Source organism: Eleutherodactylus coqui, chromosome 4 (genome assembly GCF_035609145.1).
Source record: "Eleutherodactylus coqui strain aEleCoq1 chromosome 4, aEleCoq1.hap1, whole genome shotgun sequence".
Taxonomy (NCBI): Eukaryota; Metazoa; Chordata; class Amphibia; order Anura; family Eleutherodactylidae; genus Eleutherodactylus; species Eleutherodactylus coqui.
Window position 1 is genome coordinate 194,376,667 of NC_089840.1, and position 22,802 is coordinate 194,399,468.

Here is a 22,802-nt window from a genome sequence, read left to right on the forward strand (position 1 = left end):
AAGTGCGTATTACGTGAGAAGAAGAAAAATCGCAGCATGCTCTATTTTGCCACGGAATACATGCGGCCGGCCTACATTGATGTCAATGGAGGCGTCTGACCCACAGTGCAAACATAATTAACATTGCATATGGGCTGCGGGTACCCACATCATTGCTAAATGTCGGAACCATGTGAAGCATTGGATTCCTATAGCTACATTCACATGAAAGTTTTATTTCTGCAAAAAATATACGGGCGTAAAAAAATAGGACATACGCGACCATTTTCGGTCGTATATTTTTTACGGCGCGTGAAAAGAGAGGTCTTGCCCTATAGTCCTATAGACTTTTATGGCAGAAAGATAAAAGAGAGGGGGAGGGAGTTATCCTGTGTACAAGAAAAGAAGACAGCTTGCCCTAATTAGGCATTAATTGTCATTCCAGCATTTTATTCCGATTGTTGGTTGCCATTGCTTCTGCGTGTTTTTTTTACATACACGCACCAGTGCCACGTATGAATGGCTTTAAATATGCTAATTAAGATTGGGACTCGATCGGGTCAAAAATTCATTCATATATATATATACACGCTGCGTACAGGAAAACGTAAAAATGCATACGGTCGTGTGAAGTATGCCTAACGGTGTATTACGCATGGTAAAGCCCTCTTATTCTCTATGGATGCATATGAAAATGCTGTACATAGCGCAATTACATTGCATATGTGCGATGTTTTATACACATGTTACTAGGAAGCAAAACAAGGAAAATTTAGGCAAAATGAAGAAACTAGGAAGCCGGTGAAGGGCAGCGTGCATGAGATAGACTGTCAGGGCGGTTTCAGATCAGCGTGAATGAGGTTTTTCTCTGGCTGTTCAAACACTGTGCTTTAGCGCAGGCGTTTGAAAAAAAAACGCGTGACGAAAGGTGCCATATTCACTATGTCAGGTCTCATTATGCGGCTATGATTATCTCGGCAGCATAACATGAGAGATGCACGTTCTTCTGAAACTGCCCTCGTACACAGGCATACGCGACCACAATCGCAGTGATGCGCAGCTCCACATGTCGGATTTACTATACGCTCTCGTGAGCCTGCCTTTATGTTTCCTTTATGCACTTTTTCAAAAAAGTTTTTTTTTGAAGGGTTTGTAAATAGAGATGAGTGAGCATACTCGCTAAGGCAAACTACTCGAGTGAAGATTCAGGTGCCGGCGGGGGAGAGCGGTGAGTTGCAGGAGTGAGCAGTGGGGAACGGGGGGGAAGAGAGTGAGAGAGATTCCCCCCCCCCCATTCCTCTCTGCTCTCCCCCGCTGGCACCCGAATCTTTTGGGACGAGCGGGCAGGTACTTGCATAAGGCACTACTCGCTCGAGTAGTTTGCCTTAGCGAGTACGCTCACTCATCTCTATTTGTAAAACATGCCGTGGATCTTATGCATTTTTCAGAAGTATTCTTTTAATGAATTTCAATGGTTTTGGTTTCACTATCGAGATTCTCGCCTGTTAATTGTACGCGTGAGAAAAGATAGGACTTGCCCTATATCTCCTGCATGTACTTGATACTACATGCAGGAATCATAGGGCAGGACCTATTTTCCCGCTATCTTCTTCAAACGCCTGCTCTATGGCACAAAGTTTGAATGGCTGGTGAAAAACCTCGTTCATGCACAACTACGCTCCATGCCGGCGAGCATAGTTGTGCATACGGCCGTCTGAAACCGTCCTTAAGATGCATTTTCTTAATATTCAAGCATGATCTGAAAAGCTGTACCATTCCAGTTTATTCACCTAAGGCCCCTTCACATGAGCACATGCATATTTGTGTGCGCCTAAGTGCTGCATATCTTCAGGATAAACTTTGCTTTTTTGCGCACGCATCGGCGTATTTTAATATACTTTTTACGCCTGCAAGGCATGTTCATTTTCTCCCGGCAAACAAAGACACACCAATTGAAATGACTAATTAGACTAATGAGTTCTGGATGTGTTCTTTTACCTGCGGAATTACTCAGTGTTTAGCGTGTCTCCTAGCCTATTGCGCATTCGCACATCCCCATTGACTTCTTTGGGGTCATTAAATGCACAAATACGAAGAAAAATAGAGCAAGCTGCGCGGTCTTTTTCGCAATCGAAATGAGCAGGTAAAATATACGCCTGTGGACGACCTCATTGAAATCAATGGGTGCTATTCTCTGTGTATTACGCATGCAAATTCATGCCCAAAATACGCCTGTGTGAAGGTGACCTAACAGTAGCAGGCTGTGTACTGAATGCTGAGACACATTGGGTAGATGTGAGAATGAGGAAAAGCAAAAGGATAATGAGGAGACAAGACTTGGGGTCAGGAAGAGAGAAGGGAGTTTCCCTTTGCTTGTGCTTCTATATAATGACTAGAGTTTGTACTTTATGGTTCCCGAAGTCAGAGGGACAGCAAAGTTTAATTCTAATGAAGTTCAGTAATTATTCATCTAATTCCCTTTTGTTGTCCTCCTTCACCACCAATCTGTAGAGTTCTTCTATATACTCTCCATCTGCTCCATACATTTGGACTTCTCAGTGCACAGCGGCTAGACACTACTAGGTATTTGTAGTCGGGTCTGCCAACTCTTGCAGCTCCTCTTCCTCCTCCATACATCTATAAGCACCCAACATTCAGTCCATCCACCCTCTTAAGATACATGCTCATCTTGGGTTCCCAGGTGTTTATTTTAATGGCGAAAGAAAGACAAGCCTCTGTCAAGCAGTGACTGCACCTCGCAGGAGGCCCTCCTTGGCACTGAATTGTTGGTGGGTCCCTAATCTAATGTATATGGACAATATCAGTGTGTGGAGATTTATAAATACTTGTTCACATATTATAGTTCTTTTTCATTGTGGTCTGCACCCTACTTAAAGGAAGCCCCGCAGACGTATCAGTTGTGTTCCACCATGAATTGCTGCGGTTCTGAAGGTCAAAAGAGGTCCAATGGGCTACTAGCTGGGTGTTTCTAATAAAATGTATTCAGTGTATATGTTGCAATGACACTGCATCCCTAATTAGCTAATTTGTATTAATATCAAGAATGCTTAAAGGGACTGTCTCATGTAGACTACCTCTTGTCATATGCTCTATTAAGGCCCATGGATAAAGGAGTATTCTGCTTGAGACCTGGCATGACCCAGGATGGAGAATCACTTTGTGCAAGTGACTTCTTATCTGGAAGTCTTGAATTATCTTTGTATTACATGGTCAGACATTAGTCTAAGTGGCGCCCCTTATAGCAAAATGACTGGCCGGCTGTAGCTCCTCCTGGGAGTCCCAGGAGCTGGACCCATGGACCATATTCTGATAGGAGTTCTCTGATTGGTTAACCCCTTTAAAGTCATTGCTTCTCATGAATGTTAATAGAAGACATGAAGTTACTAACATTACTGCTTGTACTCTGGCAATTTTCCTAGGATCATACTTCTGTGTTTTCCAGCATCCTGCTATAGTATAGATGTCCCACTCATAAAAGTTTGTGTTGGACTTGAAATGTTCAATAGTTTACATCCTTTCTATTACAAGGCTTCTTGGCAGTTAGTAATTGTTTGTAGTTAAGATGTGTTATGTGATGATTTCTATCTGAAAATCTAACAAAGTTTGGGAATGTTAATACTGGCCATTCGTGATATAGTAATGGTAGCGAGATCATACAATGAGCACAATGCAGTTTTGTTAGAAACCAGCTTAACATCTTCTGTTAGATGGTGCAATGCAAGACTTATTGTCTTTAAAGTGAACTACTTAGCACAATGTGTTGTAGACAGAAGTGGGAAAAAATTGTAAAGCTTATATTCAAATGCATCATCATTCCTATCAAGTCAACGTTTGCAGATTAATAAACTTGATATGCCGGATTGCTACTAGGGGCTCTGTATTAATACACAGGACACAAAGATGTGAGTCCTGTGTATTCATGAGCAGAGCACTTCCCTGCATCTCCCCACCTCTACCCCCCTGGTAATTGGCAGGTCACCCTAATGGGTGGGGAGAGAACTCTTCTTACGAATACACAGGACTCAAAATAGGAGTCTGCTGTATTCTTTCAGCGTTCCTAGTATCCAAACATGTTGGCTACTTGGCGCACACACCTGTAGTTGTAATACGCTATCCTTACATAGGTCAGGATATTCAGATGACCGATCTGCTTTAAAAGAATTTTTAAGGTGTTTTCTTAAAGAGATTTTCCAGGTAAAAATACAATTTCTCAGGATAGGTCATCAATAGTTAATTGGCTGGGGTCCACTGCTTGGGATCCCAGCCAATCAGCTGATTAAGCACCTGCTGACAGTGCCGCAAATGTACAGGGTCGGAGCAGGAGTCCCTGATCAACCATTGTGTAGTGTCTGGCGCTTGTAATTCTAGGTGCAGCCCCCATGCAATCAATGAGAACATACCTGCAATTGCAAGCGCCGGCCACTAAGCAGGGGTTGGAGCAGGGCTTCTGCTCCAACCCTGTTTATTTCTAGTGCTGTCAACCGCCACCTGGCTGATCAACTATTAATGACCTATCCTGTTGATAGGTCATCAATACTATTTTTGCCTGGAAATCCCTTTTTAAAGTTTTTTTTCGGTTGTTGTCTTCTTTTTTTTAGGAAGGCCATCCCTTTTTAAGATGAAGCTCGCCTGCCTATTGTTTCATTGCTGCAGATCTGACTTCTCTAGCCCCCACTGGGTTACTTTAATTTTATAAGTGCTTACACTTTCTATTGTATGTAGTAATTTCAGAGACTGTGGCTACTGTTGTTTTAAACAAGACATCCGAGAAGCCTATGAATTCATCAGACATCCTGTTGAGACGACTTAACTTTTTCCAGATGACCCCATGGTCAGTCATTGACTATAACTGGGCCAACCATACCGTCTTCGGAAGTAACAGGAGTTGAAATGGCACTTTCCTAGTGCCAATGCCACATTGTTCTAGCAATCAGTGGTGGTCTCATCAGTCAGGATCCCTCACAATCAGACATTAATGGCACATTGGGGAAAATCTTTATAGCTTTGATTATATTGTAAAATGAAATCATTTTACTCTTGTGATACACTATAATCATTTCCCTGTCATCGCGGTTCCTGTATTGTTAGACAATTGCAGCTTTGTTTCTGATAAGGAAGAAGAGTAGCTCATCTTCTTACCTTCATGTCACTCATCATGGAGTGCCTAACCTCTATACACTAGATATTTACAGTTATTGGTGTTGAGTTGTCCCACAAATTTTGAATATTACCGTGATTGTATAATTATATATATACTCTATATTTTCGCTTAGACATAATGTAATTCTCCCTTTCTCTCTTCTATTTCAGGACCGCCTGTAAGTTACTGCCATCTTCTTGTAACTCCCTGCTGTGTTCCTGCTGGTAACAGGTTTATATGTGGGGGTGGGGGCGGAAAAGTGATAATATTCAAATAATGGACATGCCAATCATTGTATGTAAACTACAATGCCTAGAAAAAAGTGAATGATGAGGACATAAACTTATGAAGAGTTGACATTTACATTGGGTGGACAAAAATATGGAAACACTGTATAAAATGCATGCTTTAAAATCGGTCTCTACATGACTTATTCACATATGATTTATAATTCCATGTAATTTAAGTGGATGTAAAATGATACAGGTGCTGCTGAAGTGAACATCTGCCCGAACAATAAGGTTCCATTAGTCATGGGTTTGAGCCACTTTGCTGCTGTTACCAGCTGGCTCCCAAAACCACCCAGAGCAGGGCAAGAGGTGAAATCAAAACAAATTTGGCAGGAAAGCTCTCAGCCAAGCAGGGGTCAAGAGGGCAGCTTAGTGCTAATGATTAAAATCCCATGCATTTCATATGGTGTTTCCATATTTTTGTCCACTCCCTGTATGTGCATAATTATACATGGTGTCTGGCAGGCTTAGAAGGAGCGAGATATGAATACATTTAGTAAAATCATCATTTTATTTGTTCTTGGTGTAGACTATATGCATTATATTTTGTGGCGGCATATTCCCTGATTATAGTCTATGTAAGACTTGCAGTTCCAAGCCTTGCTGAAATTTGAGCAATGAGAAACCGGTATCAGTTTCAGTGATAATTGGTAAAAGCGATTTAATGAATTGCTATTACATTTCTCCTCTATGAAAATTATACTATAAGTCAGAGCTGCCAAGTAATTCCCAGCAGTCATATCCAATAGTAAGGTACCACACGGAGAGCCATATCTGATAGCAGCTGATATATGGAGTCTTGTAGCATAAACTATGCCAACCCCTGGTACACAGAAATACAATGGGAAGTTTCTAGTGGTTACTATGTGCATGTATTCAGAGTCTAAGGGCTCGCTCCCATAGGCATATTATCACTATGGATCACGCACGTAATAAAATGTAACATACGTATTTGACGCGTATCTTAAGTCCCCATAGCCTATATTGGCGAACCAAAATAGAACATACTGTGTTTTTTTCATGCACATAATACCCACATGACAAAAATATGCAGGTGTAAGTGGCCCCAAATACATCAATGGGCTTTTTGCACCTTGTATTACGCACGTGAAAAATACGTGTGCCAAGTACACCCATCTGAGTGAGCCCTAATGGTCATTGATAATTTAATTGTAAATCTTTAAGGGCAGCTGCGCAGGCATATTTGCGTGCGCAATACGCAGCTAATAGAACTTATTGATTTTAATGGGTTCATTCTCACGGTTCCTTTCTGCGCCTGCATTTCGCTCAGGCAAAAAAATACAACATGCTCTATTTTTGTGCACACTTGCTCACCTAAGGTTCCCATAGGAACATAGTGTACCCGCAAACATTGGCACCTATTAAATCAGGGCCAAGGTAAGTCCCCCGCCTGTGTGAACAAGTGCTGCCTGCGCAAATACGCTTAGTATTTGCGCAGACACAGGTGCAAAAAACACTCCTTTACTGCACATATACCTTGCACAGAAGCGAGGACCTCTCTGGCGAAAACCCATTTTCCCACCACTGCCCCCTCACCTTATTATCTGTCACACTCTGAAGGTCTCCTCTATATATTGCATTCACTTTCATGCAGTGCAGCCACCTGGCTGATACTTATAAGGCACCATCTTAATGTTGCTTTCACTTTCAAATCAATCCCATGATGCATCAGCACAGCATTACATGATCAACTATCTCTGCAGCACTGCCATTACCATCTGCATTCACCTAAACAAGCTACAGACAATAAGTATACAGTTAGGAGGATGAGCTGTGTTCTCCTCTATTATAACTGTGTGACAGGACCCGTGTGATCATCAGAAGTAACTATGATGAGAGTGTCTGTGTCCACCTCTAGGCAGTTTCTCTGGTAGGATTCATGTAGTATCATCACACAAGCTGAGAAACAGACTAGAAACTGAATACATAAATCCAAGTAAATCTGAGCTGCTCAGAGCTGAGATCACATGACCATCGGCGTAGAAGGAGGTCAGGAGACCAAGCAGAAAAGAATAACTAACCAAGTAATACTAGCTGACTTATATATCATCATATTATATCATCATAGGCTATCACTCGTGGCCAATCATGCTTGCCTTCCAAGTATGGGGTCTTTGCGGTGGGTCTGTAGATGACTACAGCAACCAATTTTGATCTGCAGGTTCTTACACAATGGGGACATATATACTGGAGGACTAGGTACATAATGAATGGAAAAAAAAACCAATGCAGAGGCCCCTTTATGCAATGTTCAGCCAGTACTTTTTTATTTGGTGTAGACTCATACATCTGGTCTAAACAAATCTTTTCCGGGTCTAGGTGTAAACAACTAGAAGTATGGAACTAGAAAAGACAGCTTCAAGGGCGGGCACTTAAAACAAACGGTCCCATTTCCAGAAGTTTGTGTTGGCCTACTTTCCTTCAATTGCAAAACACATACAAAGGAATAAAATATTCTTAATATCTTAAAAACGTACTGTGAAAAATAAAAAACGTTGACTTTTCACGACTGTGAAATTGCGATCCTCAGGCATTTGTTTCACAAACATCAAAGTATCCCAAGTGTTTCCCATTGATTTCATGGAAACCCCCAAAGATAGAACACACTGTGAGGAAAATATTGCTCATGTGAATAAATCCACTCAAAAGAATGGATCTGATATTCACGCACCACGGCCAATTTTCTAGCCATAGTCTTCCCGTAAGCTTTTTTTGGCTTATGAAAAACTGGATAATATTTATTGTGTTTTTTAAAAGCATTTTTTGGTTGGTTTTCTTTTTTTTGCATTTTTTCATGCCTTTTTCCAGCTTTATACAGAAGCCTAAAAGGAAAAATGCATTACGAAAAACACACCTAAAACATGCTCTATTTTGAACTTACCAAAAGTGAAGAAAAAGTTCACTGATTGAGGAACATGTTATACTTCAATCGAAAACCTATTTTTGGAGAAAATGTTTAAAAAAATAGCCCCACAAGTAACATGTCAGAATGCACTGGCAGATTACACGCATAATTAAGGAAAAAACTAGTTCAATGTGCTTGCGCAAGGTGTTGAACAATGGCTGCTCTTGCCGTACACATTTAGCTTCAGGCAACGGTAGGTGAAAAATTCCAACGTGACATTGCATTTTTGTAGACAAAAGTCTGCTGGATGTTAGTTTTAAAAGTTGGTCCAAAATGGTCAAAATCATCCTTTTTAGCCACATTTTATCCTTATGCATATGGGCAGCTTTCGTATCATGGAAGAAGACAGTCAAACATCTATTTGGATTGACATGACACAATGACCTAACGTCTGTAGTAGATGGATCAGTGAGGTCATAAGTTGCCCTTGAAGAAGACTCTACAGGAGTGGTGGGTGACAAGTGTCCTACAAGTGATATCTGCAATTAATGGAACTTAACTAATTCTTCAGTTTGCAAGGCCAATTTTCTCTAATTAATAAAAAGGACAAAACTGATGGCAACATGTGACCAGTATAATTATTTCATCAACTGGTTCAAAAGGTAGAAATGGTCATTAGCAATTGCTCATATAATACTTTTTATGCCCCTTATGTGTTTTTATCAAGGTCGATGTCTGTAAGAGCACTCTAATCTCCATGTTTTAATACATTGCAGCTGTACGTTGGTCATCAGTAAAGCATCTGTTTTTATTCTAGGGCTCCTCTGGACGACCTGGTGCTCCAGTAAGTATTCTTATTATCTTTTGTGTCCTTTCTTTATGGATTTACTGTTGACCATTTTATTTTTGTGCCCATCATTATACTTCATGCAAAACAGATCAAAGCAATACTTTATTAATATAGTGCATATAATGGGAGCAGTACGATGTAGCTAACATGCAAAACGGTTTTAATTAATTATGAGTTTTAAGAAATAGTACTGTTTTACCATAAAGCATTTTATGAACTTGTATCATTATTCCCAAAGTCATAGTGGCCTATTGATGCAGCGATTGTACACTATCTACTGGCTTGCATCCTGATAATGATGCCGGATGGTGTTTCAATTACCCACCAAATAATTTTCAAAAATAAATACTTCCTCGAGGAGATATCAATGGTGGAGGATGGCTACATTGTTCAGGTGATCAGGGTAATGGATTATGGGGGAAGTAAGCCATGAGGTCTATGTATCTTTGTACCGTACCTCAGGTAAGTAGGATGTTGGTGGGTGGTAAATTAACCTTAATTTGCTAATTTTTGTAAGCCAGTGTCAACACACTAAGGTTGTGAAAGTCCTGGTGTCCTCCATCATTTTGACATAGTGTTAATGTGTGTATGACTAAGTTGTATTTGCTATTTATTTTTCACAAAAGGTGATACAATGTCATAGATAAACCCATTAGATGGCCCACACAGTCTTATGTCTCACTGACACGTATGACTGATGATAGGTCATCTTCTTCTGAAAGCCTTCCTGTTCCCCTTTGCTAAAATGCTAGTAGAGTTCAGAGTATAGCAAAGGTCATAGAAAATGGGAGAACTACATAGTAGCAAATAGAATTTCTAACACACTAATGACTGGCTATTATGTTTTGAAGCATATGATTGGCGTTCACACAATACTTGGTCCAAGTCCTAATTGGTATGGTCAATTGTAATGTAGAACTATCCATGTCCAGTTTTGAGATGATCTTCATACAATTTCCACTCTACAAATGTTGGTTCAAGCTGAAGTAGAAATTAGGAGAATAGAAAAAAAATGACTATTCTAAAAATATAACAAACTTATACTTATAAATACATGTAACGTACATCTGCATATGCTTTCTATAAACATCATAGATTTTAGGCCAGCAGAAATTATAGTGCATTGTAATCATACACTATTAGGCATCTAAAACATGCCTGTGGGCTGGGAAATTGTGTAGACAAATGTCATGGGCATATGAGTCTTTTTGCTCCAAAAAATATAGTATTTCCTACCTAGCAATTTACCCTGAAATGGTTTCAAAATATCCAGCAGTGAAGGGGGAAAGTAGCAGTAAGTTATTTTAAAAACACAGAAAAGTAATTTTTGTATTATAGTCTTCTAAAACTCTAAAACTAAATAGTAGTTTAAAATGTATTTATGTCCTTTTGTTTATAGTTGCAATTAAAATTATTCAATCCCATTACAAATTAAGTTGATTTGTTAAATTTGCTAACTTTCATCTGTTTAAAAGAAAAAATACAACTAATATAAAGTAATATTTACAATTTCAACACAAAATGCCACTTTAAATGACTTTTAATGACAACCCCCTGAAAAGAATGTCTCATCAATGAGCACATTTGCAAGTACGGTGTTGTCTCAAGCACACCTGATGCAACTAATCAAGGTCTTCATTAGTGGCATCAGGCATGCTTGAGATAAGACACATCAAATACCTGGACTTGTTAGGGCTTTGTTGACTGAGGCATTAAATGGCATATTAGAAGTGTGTCTAACGCCCCTTTTACACGGGCCATCGGTCATTTAAACGACTGCACAAGTGCTGATGTCACCACTAAGGCATCAGTGCACGTGCAGAGCATTTACACTTATCGCTGGATTGTGGGCTTCTCACTCAGCGCTTTACTTTCTATGTAAAGCTCTGAGTGGGGAGCATTTACACGTAATAAGAAGTCAGCGATCCAGCAATAGTTTTTACGCTGGCTGAAAGTCAGTGAGAACAACAAGAGAACGAATAGTGAGTGATTGTTTTGCATTTATGCTGTACAATAATCGCTCAAATTACTTTGAATGAATCTTGAGCAATAATAGTTATGGGTAAATGGGCCATAAGTCAAGCGAATCATCCAAAAAAGTTCAGAGAAGAGATTTTTGCCTAGCATAAACAAGGAAAAGGGATACAAAAAAATATTAAAGACACAAAATGTTCCTAGAGATTCAGTTGGAAGCATAGTTCTAAAGTTCAAAGTCAAAGAAGTATTGGCTACACTTCCTGGAGATGGCAGAAAGAGGAAGCTATCACTGGCTGGAGGCAGGTGGTCAAAACCCTCAAGTGATTGCAAAATACTAGCAGCAAGATTTGTTGGCAGAGAGCCCTGATGGTTTCCGATTGCAGACTAGTCTTATACTAAACGTTAAAGGTCTTTATGCCCGAACTGTAAGATGTACATGTCTACTGACCCAAACTACAAGCCACATTGGCTCCAATATTCTAAAAACCATATAAATAAGCCACAGACGTTTGGGGATTCTGTGGAACTTTTCAGGCCTGTGAATCGGCATATGTTTGGAGGAAGAAGAATGAACACCCTGCCTATTATGAAGTATGATGGTATCTCATTGATGCTCTGGAGCTTTTTCCTCTGGCACTAGACTGGATATGATAGATTCAATCATGTATCAGGAAATCCCAGGAAAAAACGTCATCTCTTCCGTGAGGAAGCTTACGCTTGGCCATCATTGAACTGTCTGACAGGACAATGATCCTAAGCATAAAAAGTCCACCAATGCTTGGTTTCAGAAGAATTCTGGGAAGATACTGGTGTGGCCATCACAATCGCCTCACTTAAACCCCATAGAAAATCTGTGATGGTTTTAGCATGCTAACCCAAGAATATTAGTGAACTGAAGGCTATTGCAACAGAGCAACATGCTAAGATTCCTCAAGAACGCTGTTTGAAGCTGCTGTCTGCCTACGCATCAGGTTTGCAGCAGGTCATAACAGAAAATGGGTGCTCTACTAAATACTAAAGGTGCTCGACATGAAGGGATTAAATAATTTTGAGATTGTGGTGGTCATTAAGTGGCATTTTGTGGTGAATTTGGAGAAAATACTTGTTATATTAGTTGTATTGAGTTATTTAAATTGTTCTTATTTGATAGCTTTTTTGCAAACAGTGGAAAATTTGTAAATTTGGCAAATAAACTTAATTTGCACTGGGGATTGAATCATTTTGATTAAAATCATATGTCATGCCAACAAATTCCACAATTCTGTACTAAGGTTGTAGTCCAGGTCCTCAGTCTAATTTCACACACTTGGCCTCTGAAGTTTAGCATAGTACAGACAGTCGTTGGAGGACCATACAGTACCGACAGTCATGGGACCAAATTGACCCCTGTTGCAGCTTCCCCTATCAACTCCTAGTTTTCTCATCTATACAAAGAAACAGTAATTGGTAAAAGGAAGAAAAAGCTGATTTTTTTGCCTAGTCTTTAACCCACCCATTTCCTGCAAATCAAGCCGAATACAGAGATAATTTTGAACAAAGCATCTGATGATCCACCATTTTTAGTCATTCTGCCTCTTAGATTTCTGTAGCTCCCATTAATTTAAGTGTTGAGTGACCTCACATACTTGGCAATCTTAATAGGAAACACTTTTTCTATTGTATATATTGAGATTCAAGGTCCAAAGTAGACCTGTTTTCTTGGTCGAACTGCATTTAAGACACTTTCAAATATTTGTCCTTCCTTAAGCCTTTTCCTTTCTAGCACAAAATACTGACGTAACCTTTATATTTAATGTATGTGTGAGTGAGAGCAGATGCCACAAGGCGTGTAACATCCTCTTAAACATGATGCATTTTGTGAGGAGAGGAAACCGTTTAGTCGCCCAACAACTAGGCGCCTGAATGACATGGGAGCTGCTGTGTCAAGCGAGCCTCAACGGGACAGGGAGTTTCTACAATACATGTATAAGAGGCTATAACCTGTCTAAAAAGATCAAGGACACATAAAACAGGACGGCCTTACACGCCAATATGGTCTTCAAGATGAACGTGTCATTGGCCAGATAGTCTACAAAAGCTTAAGGCAGTTTCAAAGAGAAGAGGTCCCATGATGCCATTTTTTTATTACCTTCTTTTAGAAATCGTAATCCATTCTTTGCATGTCTATGTTTTTACAACTGGGTAAACTCTTTGATAACGAGCCAGAACTGACTTATCAAAGTAGCACACGGAATTTCTGTTTTTGAGCATTTGTACAACATCACGGAAAAGATAAATAGGATTTCACATTCTATTCTAAGCCATTTCACGAATCATCATTTTGTTGCGGCACTTTCCTATAACAGCGGCTACAGACATGCATTTAATTAGGAGGAGGACGCCAGAAAAAATAAAATGACCGAATAAATATATTTAGATAATCGTTGGCTACAGAAGGAGAATAAAAGAGACACAACATAGTAATTTAATGTGGAACATATAATCTTGTTGAATCACTTCAGTGTCTTCTTTCAACTTACCAGTTAGTTCAAATTAAAGCTTTTGTGTTTAACCATTTTATCCTTGAGGCAAATGTAGGAATATTGTGGAAATCCACAACTAGCGCCATTTCCTACAGGCGTGGGCTGGGTACTGATTGATTAAATAATTTTACTAAATACCAATTTATGACGCATGTTATAAGGCATTCACTAATTTAACTAAAGAACCATTTGATCCATTTGACAATGAATGACTTTTAATGGCGCTGTCCTATAATGTGCATATGCATAGCGTGATGTAGAGGGGCACGGAGACCTTACATCTTCAGTGCTAGATTAGGTATAGGTAGTACTGTATATGCTGTGATATTAGAGCTTCCGTTTCTCATATGCTTTGTGCATCAAACAGGAAGACCTTTTCCTAGAAGCGCAGTGATTTTCTGGAAAGAACTAGGATCCGGCACAACCATTTTTGATAAAGATGATGCTTGAAGTCACAAGTGGTAATAGGATTTCTCTTTATTATCAGCAATGTAATATGTTTTGAGACAACATGCCCTCTCCTCAGATAGCTGGAAGGGTGTACAGTGGTGGCAGATGATGTACTTGATTCCTCCACTCTGGTGGCAAATTTGACATGGACTAACACCAATGTGGACTTTCCAGTTGTCTGATGAGGGGACACGTTGCATCGAAATCATTAAGACGTCTGCACATGGGCGGATTTGCATTGCAGAATCTGAGCAGTCGTCCACCTCCGGATTCCGCAGCAAATACCGCCCATAGCAGGCTATGGAAAAGTGACTCTGCACATAAGCAGAAACCAATTGGAAAAATTGCATCATGCTCCATTTTTGCATGGATTCCATGCAAATAGTTTAAATTGAAATCAATGGAAGCTGCCCGATCTGTGGTCCTTCCGCAATTGACATTGCGGATTCTGCGCCATCGCTAGGCGAAGGTGCGGGAAAGGCAGGAGTTTAAAAAAAAAAATCTGTACTGCAGATGTCCGAATGGCGAGCTATGTGGACCATCTGCAGTACAGATAAGGGAAAAAGAAAGTAGGTACGGATGGACTCCGCAGCTGCCAGGGCCAGATTCCGCTGTGCAGGCAGCTTTACTTTGCTGATATTATAGTGTTATTACCACTCGTGACTTCAAACTCCATTTTTATCAAAAAAGGTTGCACCAGATCCATCAGTACACGTCAACCATGCTACCAAAACCACTGGTTGTTTAACCCCTTAAGGACCAAGTGCGGTAAATATCTGGCATAGGCTTTATTCTCTGTGTAATAGCAGATGTACCTTGCAGTATTAAAGCCTCTGCTGCTGCAGTCAAGCAGGAGCAGGTCGGGTCCTCAGATGTCAGACACAGCTGAGAACCTGGAGGAGAAAGGAGAAATGGTTTTTAACTGCTTCTGCTTTCCCCTTTCCCGGCTACATAGCACTCAATGAGGACTATGTACTTAGAAGTGAAAGTGGAAGTATTATTTCTACTATGCGACCCCATGATCATGTGACCACCAGACACCACCTATTACAGCAGAGCTGCACGATCCTAGCAGACCCATATCAGCTCTGCCAGTGACTATTATCACTGGAGGGGGATGTTTTCTCCTGTAACTGGGGCTCCTATGGGTGCTGCCTCTATGGATGCTCCAGCTACAGTGGGAAAGTGGGAAATTCCCCCACCCCCTCTCAAAAAAAACAACCCATATAAATGTCACCCAGAGGTCTTATATGAGAGACATAGATGGTAAAAAAAGCCACAAACATGGGTAAAAAAATTATATAATAAATACAAATATATACATAGAAAATAAAATGACCCACCGCCGACGCCAACCAAAACAGTGCCCATATGCGCCCTGTAATCCCAAACTATGCATATTATATATTAAAACGTTGGAATTAAAATGAGGAACCCATTCCGATACTTTATTTTAGAATAAATATACTAACTTACAAAAAATACAACTATAAATTAAAAAAACATCATTTTTGTAAGCTTTTTACCCCCAATAAAACAAAGAAGCAGAAAAAAGTCAGTGAAAAAAGATATAAAAAATAGTCTTGTATGTCATGGGGAAAAAAAAGACAGCAAGAATAATTTTGGTAGCTGAAGGAAAAGAAAAAAGGGCAGTAAAACCACCACATGGGTAAAATCCCTAAAAAGTGTCTGGTCCTTTAGGACCAAAACACCTTGCTCCTTAAAGGGTTGATGTATCCAGGTAGGCAACACCTCCTTAACAAAATCCAGTCAAGACCATATCTCTGAACTCATACTTAATCACATCACTAGGATCCTAGAAGGCGCTCTGTCCTTTTTTTCTCCTGCCCACTCCGGACATCATAGAAGAAACCAGTGTAGCACAAAATCTAGCAGACTGAGTGTTTTTTGTATGGGTCTGCTGATACCTCCACTGTTCCATGGAATATATGGGCTCCTAGCAATATGCCATAAAATTCTATAGAGGGAATACCGCTTTAATATGAACAGCTCTCAAACAACAGAACAAGTCCAATGCTAACAAACATTGACATTGCCTAAATTAAAATGTGGTCCCACAATTTAATTATATTGATCACAATTAAGAATGCCTACAGTATATTAACATAACTACATCTTATTAGAACCATGGCACTGTAAATAGGATATCTTCATTGATTTCATAGATGCTGTCCATATAGAGAACCTACAGTGACATAAATAAAAATCCACCACCGTAGCCTTGGTCCCCAAGGTTGGCTTTCGAGACTGTACATATTAACAAGCGAGAGACTTAAAGTCAAAATAGGGAGAGCGCCTTGAGATGGTAAAAGTAGCGTATAATCACAAGAGGGGTCTTCAAAAGGTTCCTATTAACCCAGCGTAAAATCCATGGGCATGGAGAGTAGTATATGTGAAAAAGACAAAAAAAAAAAAAATGAGGGTAAGAAATAAATTAGAGTATTACTTACGCACTCGAGCCATGGTAATCAAAGAAAATACTTTGTAGTACTTACCAAAGAGGGGGAAGTCCTCAAGCTTGAGAAAGGCAAGCTTTTTACGCCAAAACACGTTGCTGTTAACTCTTTACAACCTGTGTGTGAATAAAAAAGAAAAAAACTTTTACAATCTATTGGAAGCCATTTATCAACCCTCTTTGGTTCCAAGGGAGGAGGTCTGCCTTACTTCCAGACATAAGGGGACCTCCCCCGTTTCAGTAAGTACTACAAAGTATTTTCTTTGATTACCACCGCTTGAGTGCGTATGTAATGCTCTAATATACTAACAAGTGAGTGCTACATGGGCTCTGTTATTCAAGCTCTTTTGACGTCAAATCATACAACCACTAAAAATAGCTAGAAGCTTTGATCACCGCATTATGGTTAAGCCAATAAAAGAGATGTGGGTAGCCATCTCTAAAAATACCAGTAAACTCTTATCCCTTTGTATTTTAGCATTACACATTCTCTCTTCACTTTTCAAGCCCTTACATATTTTTTAGTCTCTATTCGCTTCAGTTTTTTTCAGCTTTCGTCTTGATTTTTCCTCCTTTTTGGGTGTATATGTCTGGAATCAGGTAATTCATGAAATGTATTGGCCATTGATGTACAGTGCATATACATTTCATTGAAAGTAAACTTGCATGCAACAAGTATTGTTTCTTCTGCTTAAAAGAAAATGTGTTAGAACATCTTTAGATCCTGGCCAGGTTGTTAATGTCACTCTCAAAGCATAACTTCAGTTCCTTATATGGATGTGAAACAACCTGTGCACGAATTGTGATTAAGCTGGAGCACCTTGTTAACAACTCAGATCTTTTTGGATCTAATGGATCAAATATGAGGTGATTATTGCCGCATTTGGAAAAAAAATTTTTTTTGAATACCTAACCTAGCATCTAGATATCTAAAATTGTTCTATGTGTACAGTATAAGCTCCTCGTCAGTTCCCAGCCAGCACCACTAGATGAATAGATGGAACCTTTCTGGATTAGTTTGCCTTCTAAGTTCTTCCAAGATCTGGACTCTACTTCATTCAGAAATGCTTAAAGGGGTTTTCCGTGGAAACTACTATAGATGACTTATCCTCAGGATAGTTGATCGGCTGGAGTCTGTCGTTCTGTACCCTGACCAATCAGCTGAGTGGGCGCATGCTGTCAGTGGCAGAAATACACAGAGGTCGGAGCGGAAGCAGAGGAAGTTTCCATGCCAACCTCCGTGTAGTGGTCGGAACTTGTAACTGCGAGCATGGCTCACATTGAAATCAACGCGAACTGTGCCTGCAGTTACAAGCACCGGCCACTACACAGAGGTCGGAGCAGAGACTACCACTGCTTCTGCTCTGACCTCTGTGTATTGGCGGTACTGACAACATGCGCTGCTCAGGTGATCGGTTGGGATCCAGAGTGACAGACGCCAGCTGATCAACTATTGATCTAAACCTCCTTAATTGTAAAAAGAAGAAAATGATGGATTGTGGGTGCGACCCTTGTAATGTAAAGCACATAAAAACAAAGGGATTAACCCACTTTTAAAGTAATTGATAGCCAGCACCAATAACACGTTTTGGGGACACAGACCCCTCTTCAGAAATAGACCGAAATTATACTAATAAAGCAAATGGAAAATAGAAGGTAGGAAAAATAATATAAATAAAAAAGTTTTCGTTTCTTCATTTTTTTATATTCTTGTTCTTCCTAGCTTCTACTTTACATTTGTTTTATTAGTATTCTTTCGGCCATTTCTGAAGAAGGGGCCTGCACCCCCAAAATACTTTATTTGTACTGGCTATTAATTAATTAAGAAAAAATTAGTTACATCCCTTTCCTTTTATGCTCTTTACATAACAAGGGTAGTACCCACTATCCATCAATTTCTCCTTTTTAGAATTAAAGGGGTTGTCCCGCGCCGAAACGGTTTTTTTTTTTTTAACCCCCGACCCCCCCCCCCCGTTCGGCGCAAGACAACCCTGATGCAGGGGTTAAAAAAACAAACCGGGTAGTACTTACCCGAATCCCGGTGGTCCGGCGTCTTCATACTCACCTGCTGAAGATGGCCGCCGGGATCCTCTCTCTCTGTGGACCGCAGGGCTTCTGTGCGGTCCATTGCCGATTCCAGCCTCCTGATTGGCTGGAATCGGCACGTGACGGGGCGGAGCTACACGGAGATGGCATTCTGCACGAGCGGCCCCATTGAAGACAGCAGAAGACCCGGACTGCGCAAGCGCGGCTAATTTGGCCATTAGAGGCCGAAAATTAGTCGGCACCATGGAGACGAGGACGCCAGCAACGGAGCAGGTAAGTATAAAACTTTTGATAACTTCTGTATGGCTCATAATTAATGCACAATGTACATTACAAAGTGCATTAATATGGCCATACAGAAGTGTATAGACCCACTTGCTGCTGCGGGACAACCCCTTTAAGCATTTCTATGCCCCGTTACCTATGGTGACGGCAATTGGACTGGCAGCACCCTACTAACTATACTACAAAAAACTGTTCTGAATATTAGGATCACATCCGTAATAGGAGTCGCTCCACCCTACTCTTGTCTTGGATTCCACTTTGTTTAGGTCTTGGAACGCGAGCACACAAAAACAAAACCTGAGCCATATGTGATGTATGTGGCCTACATGAGATGTTATTATATTTATACTGAAATGGTATGCCGGTGCATTATAGATTGTTTCTTAATATAAGCAATGAGAGGAAAATACTCATCGTAAACATTATTAAATCTACCGTATAAGAATGTGCCCAATCACATTGCTTGTAAATCTCAACCATATGGTCAGTTCCTATATTGCTTGAAAGTTTAATATATGGAAAATTCCCTCTTTTGAAGATTTAATTAAATACTACATTTTGAATGTATCATTCTTTTGTAATTGCCAAAATTCCTAGTTCTTAGTGTTAGAGCCTTGTTGATTTACAACACAACTCAAGCCATGCACAAAAAAGAACATTAATGCTGTTTTCATTTTGGTGTACTTCCTTTGCCAAATTAAGTCTACCATCCATTGCTGAATTCTACCAGCTGTGTTTACATCTACCAAAAAGCCACGATTTTTAGGGTAGTATTGTAGCCAGAGGTGCACCCAGTCTACTTCCCAAGGTGAAAAGTGTAATGATGTCTCTTCCAGGACTGGTCATCAACATCAGATCACTGGGCGTGGTGATTCCCGACACCCTCACTGATCAGCTGTTGGAAAAGGTCGTGGGGCTCTGAGATATATGGCCTCATCTCTGGCTTCTGACCCAACTTTTCATCTGCAGCTTGCCAGTATTACAAAGTACTACAAACTGCTCAATTTTGTTTTTCTTAAAACCAATTGCAAAAATTGTGGTCCCTAAAAAAATTATATAAATATTCACACAAAAGGACGTTCTATAATACAAGGTCCACTAGAATGGGAACCACTGTTACAGCGCGGCTCTGTGCTGGGTTGTAGAGGGGACCCCTAGCTCTGTGAAGTTCAAATGTCTGATTAGACATCTGAACAAGGGTTGCCTTCTTGGCACAAGCCTTTTAATATAGTATACTGTTATGTGTATAGTACGTTAGAATGAATTCCAATTTCCAATTTTATCCATTCAGTTGTGTCTGACTCTTGGATACTCTATAGGCCAGTCCTCTCCATGCTTCTCTATCCTCTATGGCTCCTTTCAATTGCCCGATGTCCATTCCGGTGTCCTTCTTGATGGTGTTCAGCCAATGTGTCTTTTGCCTTTACTGTTTCCTTTCACCATTTATCATTCCAAGTAGCATCTCTTTTTCCTGCAAATTTGCCCTCATCATGTGTCCAGAATAAGTCAGTCTCTGTCTAGTGATCTTACCTTCCAGGAACACCTCTGGGTTAATACGGTCCAGGACAGCTTTGTTGGTGACCCTAGCTGTCCAGGGAACTTGTAGAAGGTTTCTCCAACACAGCTCGAAAGTGTCAATTTTTCTTCTGTCTGCTGTCTTCAGTGTCCACGTCTCACAGCCATATGTTGCAATCGGGAAAGAATAATTGAATGCAAATAACATTTACTAAGAAGTACTCTATTAAGGCACCATTCAATATACCTTTACGTCTGCATATAGTCTGCAAAGTACTTAAAATAGTTGTGAATCCATGTTAAAGTGATTTCCATTGATTATCAGGGAGATAAAGGTGGTCTTGGGATGCCAGGACGGATGGTGAGTGCAATTGTTCACTTTGTTGTGTGTGAAAGCTTTTAAGCCGTAGAAACAAATTGAAGGCATGTAAGGGAGGGCTGGCAATGTTTGGCCTTGGGGGATATAGTAAGTTGGACAACATAAAGATGCATCCTTTAACAGTAGTTTACTTATAAAGGAAGGAATGCAGAGATAGAAACCCATACTGAGCGGCAGTAATGTCCTGCTGCAGATTATCATAGGCTCTACTTATTTTCCTTCTCTGCCTTCAAGAAACTTCTGATGAATACGTTGTTGCTTTGGGCCATACAACACAGTAAACAGCTATTTAACAATGATGATGCCATATACAATCATTGTTCAAAGCTTAGAACTGGATTGAAGCTCTACTATTCCATCAATGTCAAATCACATCTGGAAAATAAGAGTTGCCAAGGGCATTTGCCCTCCTGCCCCCTTGCCTGCCCTTCCTTGCCTTATTATGCATGCAATGAGTGGTATTGTTCGGTGTTGGTTGCTGCTTCTAGAATTTCACTTTGATAATACTACCTTCTAAAACCAAAGCGATTCCTATTAGTCTTTGAAATAAAACTTCAGAAAACGTTGACATTTTTATATGACTCGTAATTGGAAATGTAACGCTTATGTTAGCTGCTGAGTTTAGGATCTCACTGTTTTCTTTAGCAGCATGTAATATATGTCCGTGAGTAAGGCTACCTGCTGAAATACATTAAGCTTAATTTACCAGTCGGAATCCTGCAGTCACAATGAGGGAACTGAGGCCCATTTCAAAATCCCTTTTCTTCCTTGGGAACGAGGGAATACATGTTGACTTTTCCTTATTACTGGTGTCGTGAACTTTTAGAGAGGGTTAGAGATATAGTCAGAGATTGGGAATCCCACTGCTAAAGAAAGCAGATTGATTTCCTGCTGAACATGAGAAAATTAATGTGAAGAAATTGTTAGTTTTTCCAAACAGTTATTACATTTATATTTATACCAAGTTAGTTTCCAGTTTTTCCATTTTTTTCTTTATCAGATAAACTAGTTCATTTTATGTTTTACAGCAGATTGATACTTTGTTTCAAGCTATATTTTAAAGGGGTTGTACCAAAATATGAAGTTACTCCTTATCTACAGATAACTTGTTGATCATGGGAGTCTCACCCCTGAGCCCCCTCCAATCTGGAGAATGGGACTCCCATACCCTGCTCTCCTGTCACTGCAGGGGTCACTTCTTCCCCCACAGTGACATCACTCACAGTGACATCACTCTGATTGAAGTGCTGGCCGAGCATGCTTGCACGACCAGTGCTCAAATCATCTCCCCAATGCGTTAAGGAGGACTAGGGACACGGGACCCCTGTCCTGGAGATCAACAAGAGTCCTCACCCACCAATCGGCAAGTTTTAACTTATCCTGTGGATAGGGAATAAGTTGATATTCTGGTTCAACCCCTTTAAGCTTCTGGAAGTTAAACTAATAAAACCAAAAGAATGATTAGATTTTATGAATCATCCCATAAAGTGTCAGGCACATGGATGAAATATGTGCCAATCTATATAGATCAAATTCTATACGTCACTGAAAATTATTTGTAAAGATGAAGAATAATCTCTTATGCAGCCCTTCTGGGGCTTTCATAAATGAATTTTCATACTAGCTAATAAGCATGTGAAGATTTAGTGTCTGAGCATCTATAGCCGGTCATTGCTCATCATTACCGATCCAAATAACTCTACGATTATTAATGATAACCATTTACGGTACTTTAGAATCATTGAACAGTAAAATAACTCTCCTTCTGAAGGGAGAACTTGGTTTCTCTAGTGCCACCTATAAGTGGCTATCATGTAAGACATCATCTGACCTCTTAAATAACATGACAACTCTAACCCGCAACTGAGACCCCAATCTGCATACAGCACTGTTTCGGAGTTGTTGCTTCTAGTCAGTGCAGAGTAGAGTTCTGGTTGGCTTAATATTGTTGTATTGAGCATGATGTCTATTCATGAATAGCACTTTCCCAACAAAGACACCCATTG

At 40.1% G+C, this 22,802-nt stretch overlaps 1 protein-coding gene across 1 annotated transcript in view; it reads left to right on the forward strand.

Annotated features, from left to right (window-relative positions):
* COL13A1 (collagen type XIII alpha 1 chain) overlaps positions 1-22,802 on the forward strand; it is a 265,902-nt gene that overhangs the window by 91,652 nt on the left and 151,448 nt on the right. The window contains exons 4-7 of the mRNA XM_066601620.1: positions 4,723-4,875; positions 5,311-5,318; positions 9,114-9,140; positions 20,743-20,778. Coding sequence (XP_066457717.1) covers positions 4,723-4,875; positions 5,311-5,318; positions 9,114-9,140; positions 20,743-20,778 — 224 coding nt within the window. The remainder of the gene's footprint in view (positions 1-4,722; positions 4,876-5,310; positions 5,319-9,113; positions 9,141-20,742; positions 20,779-22,802) is intronic.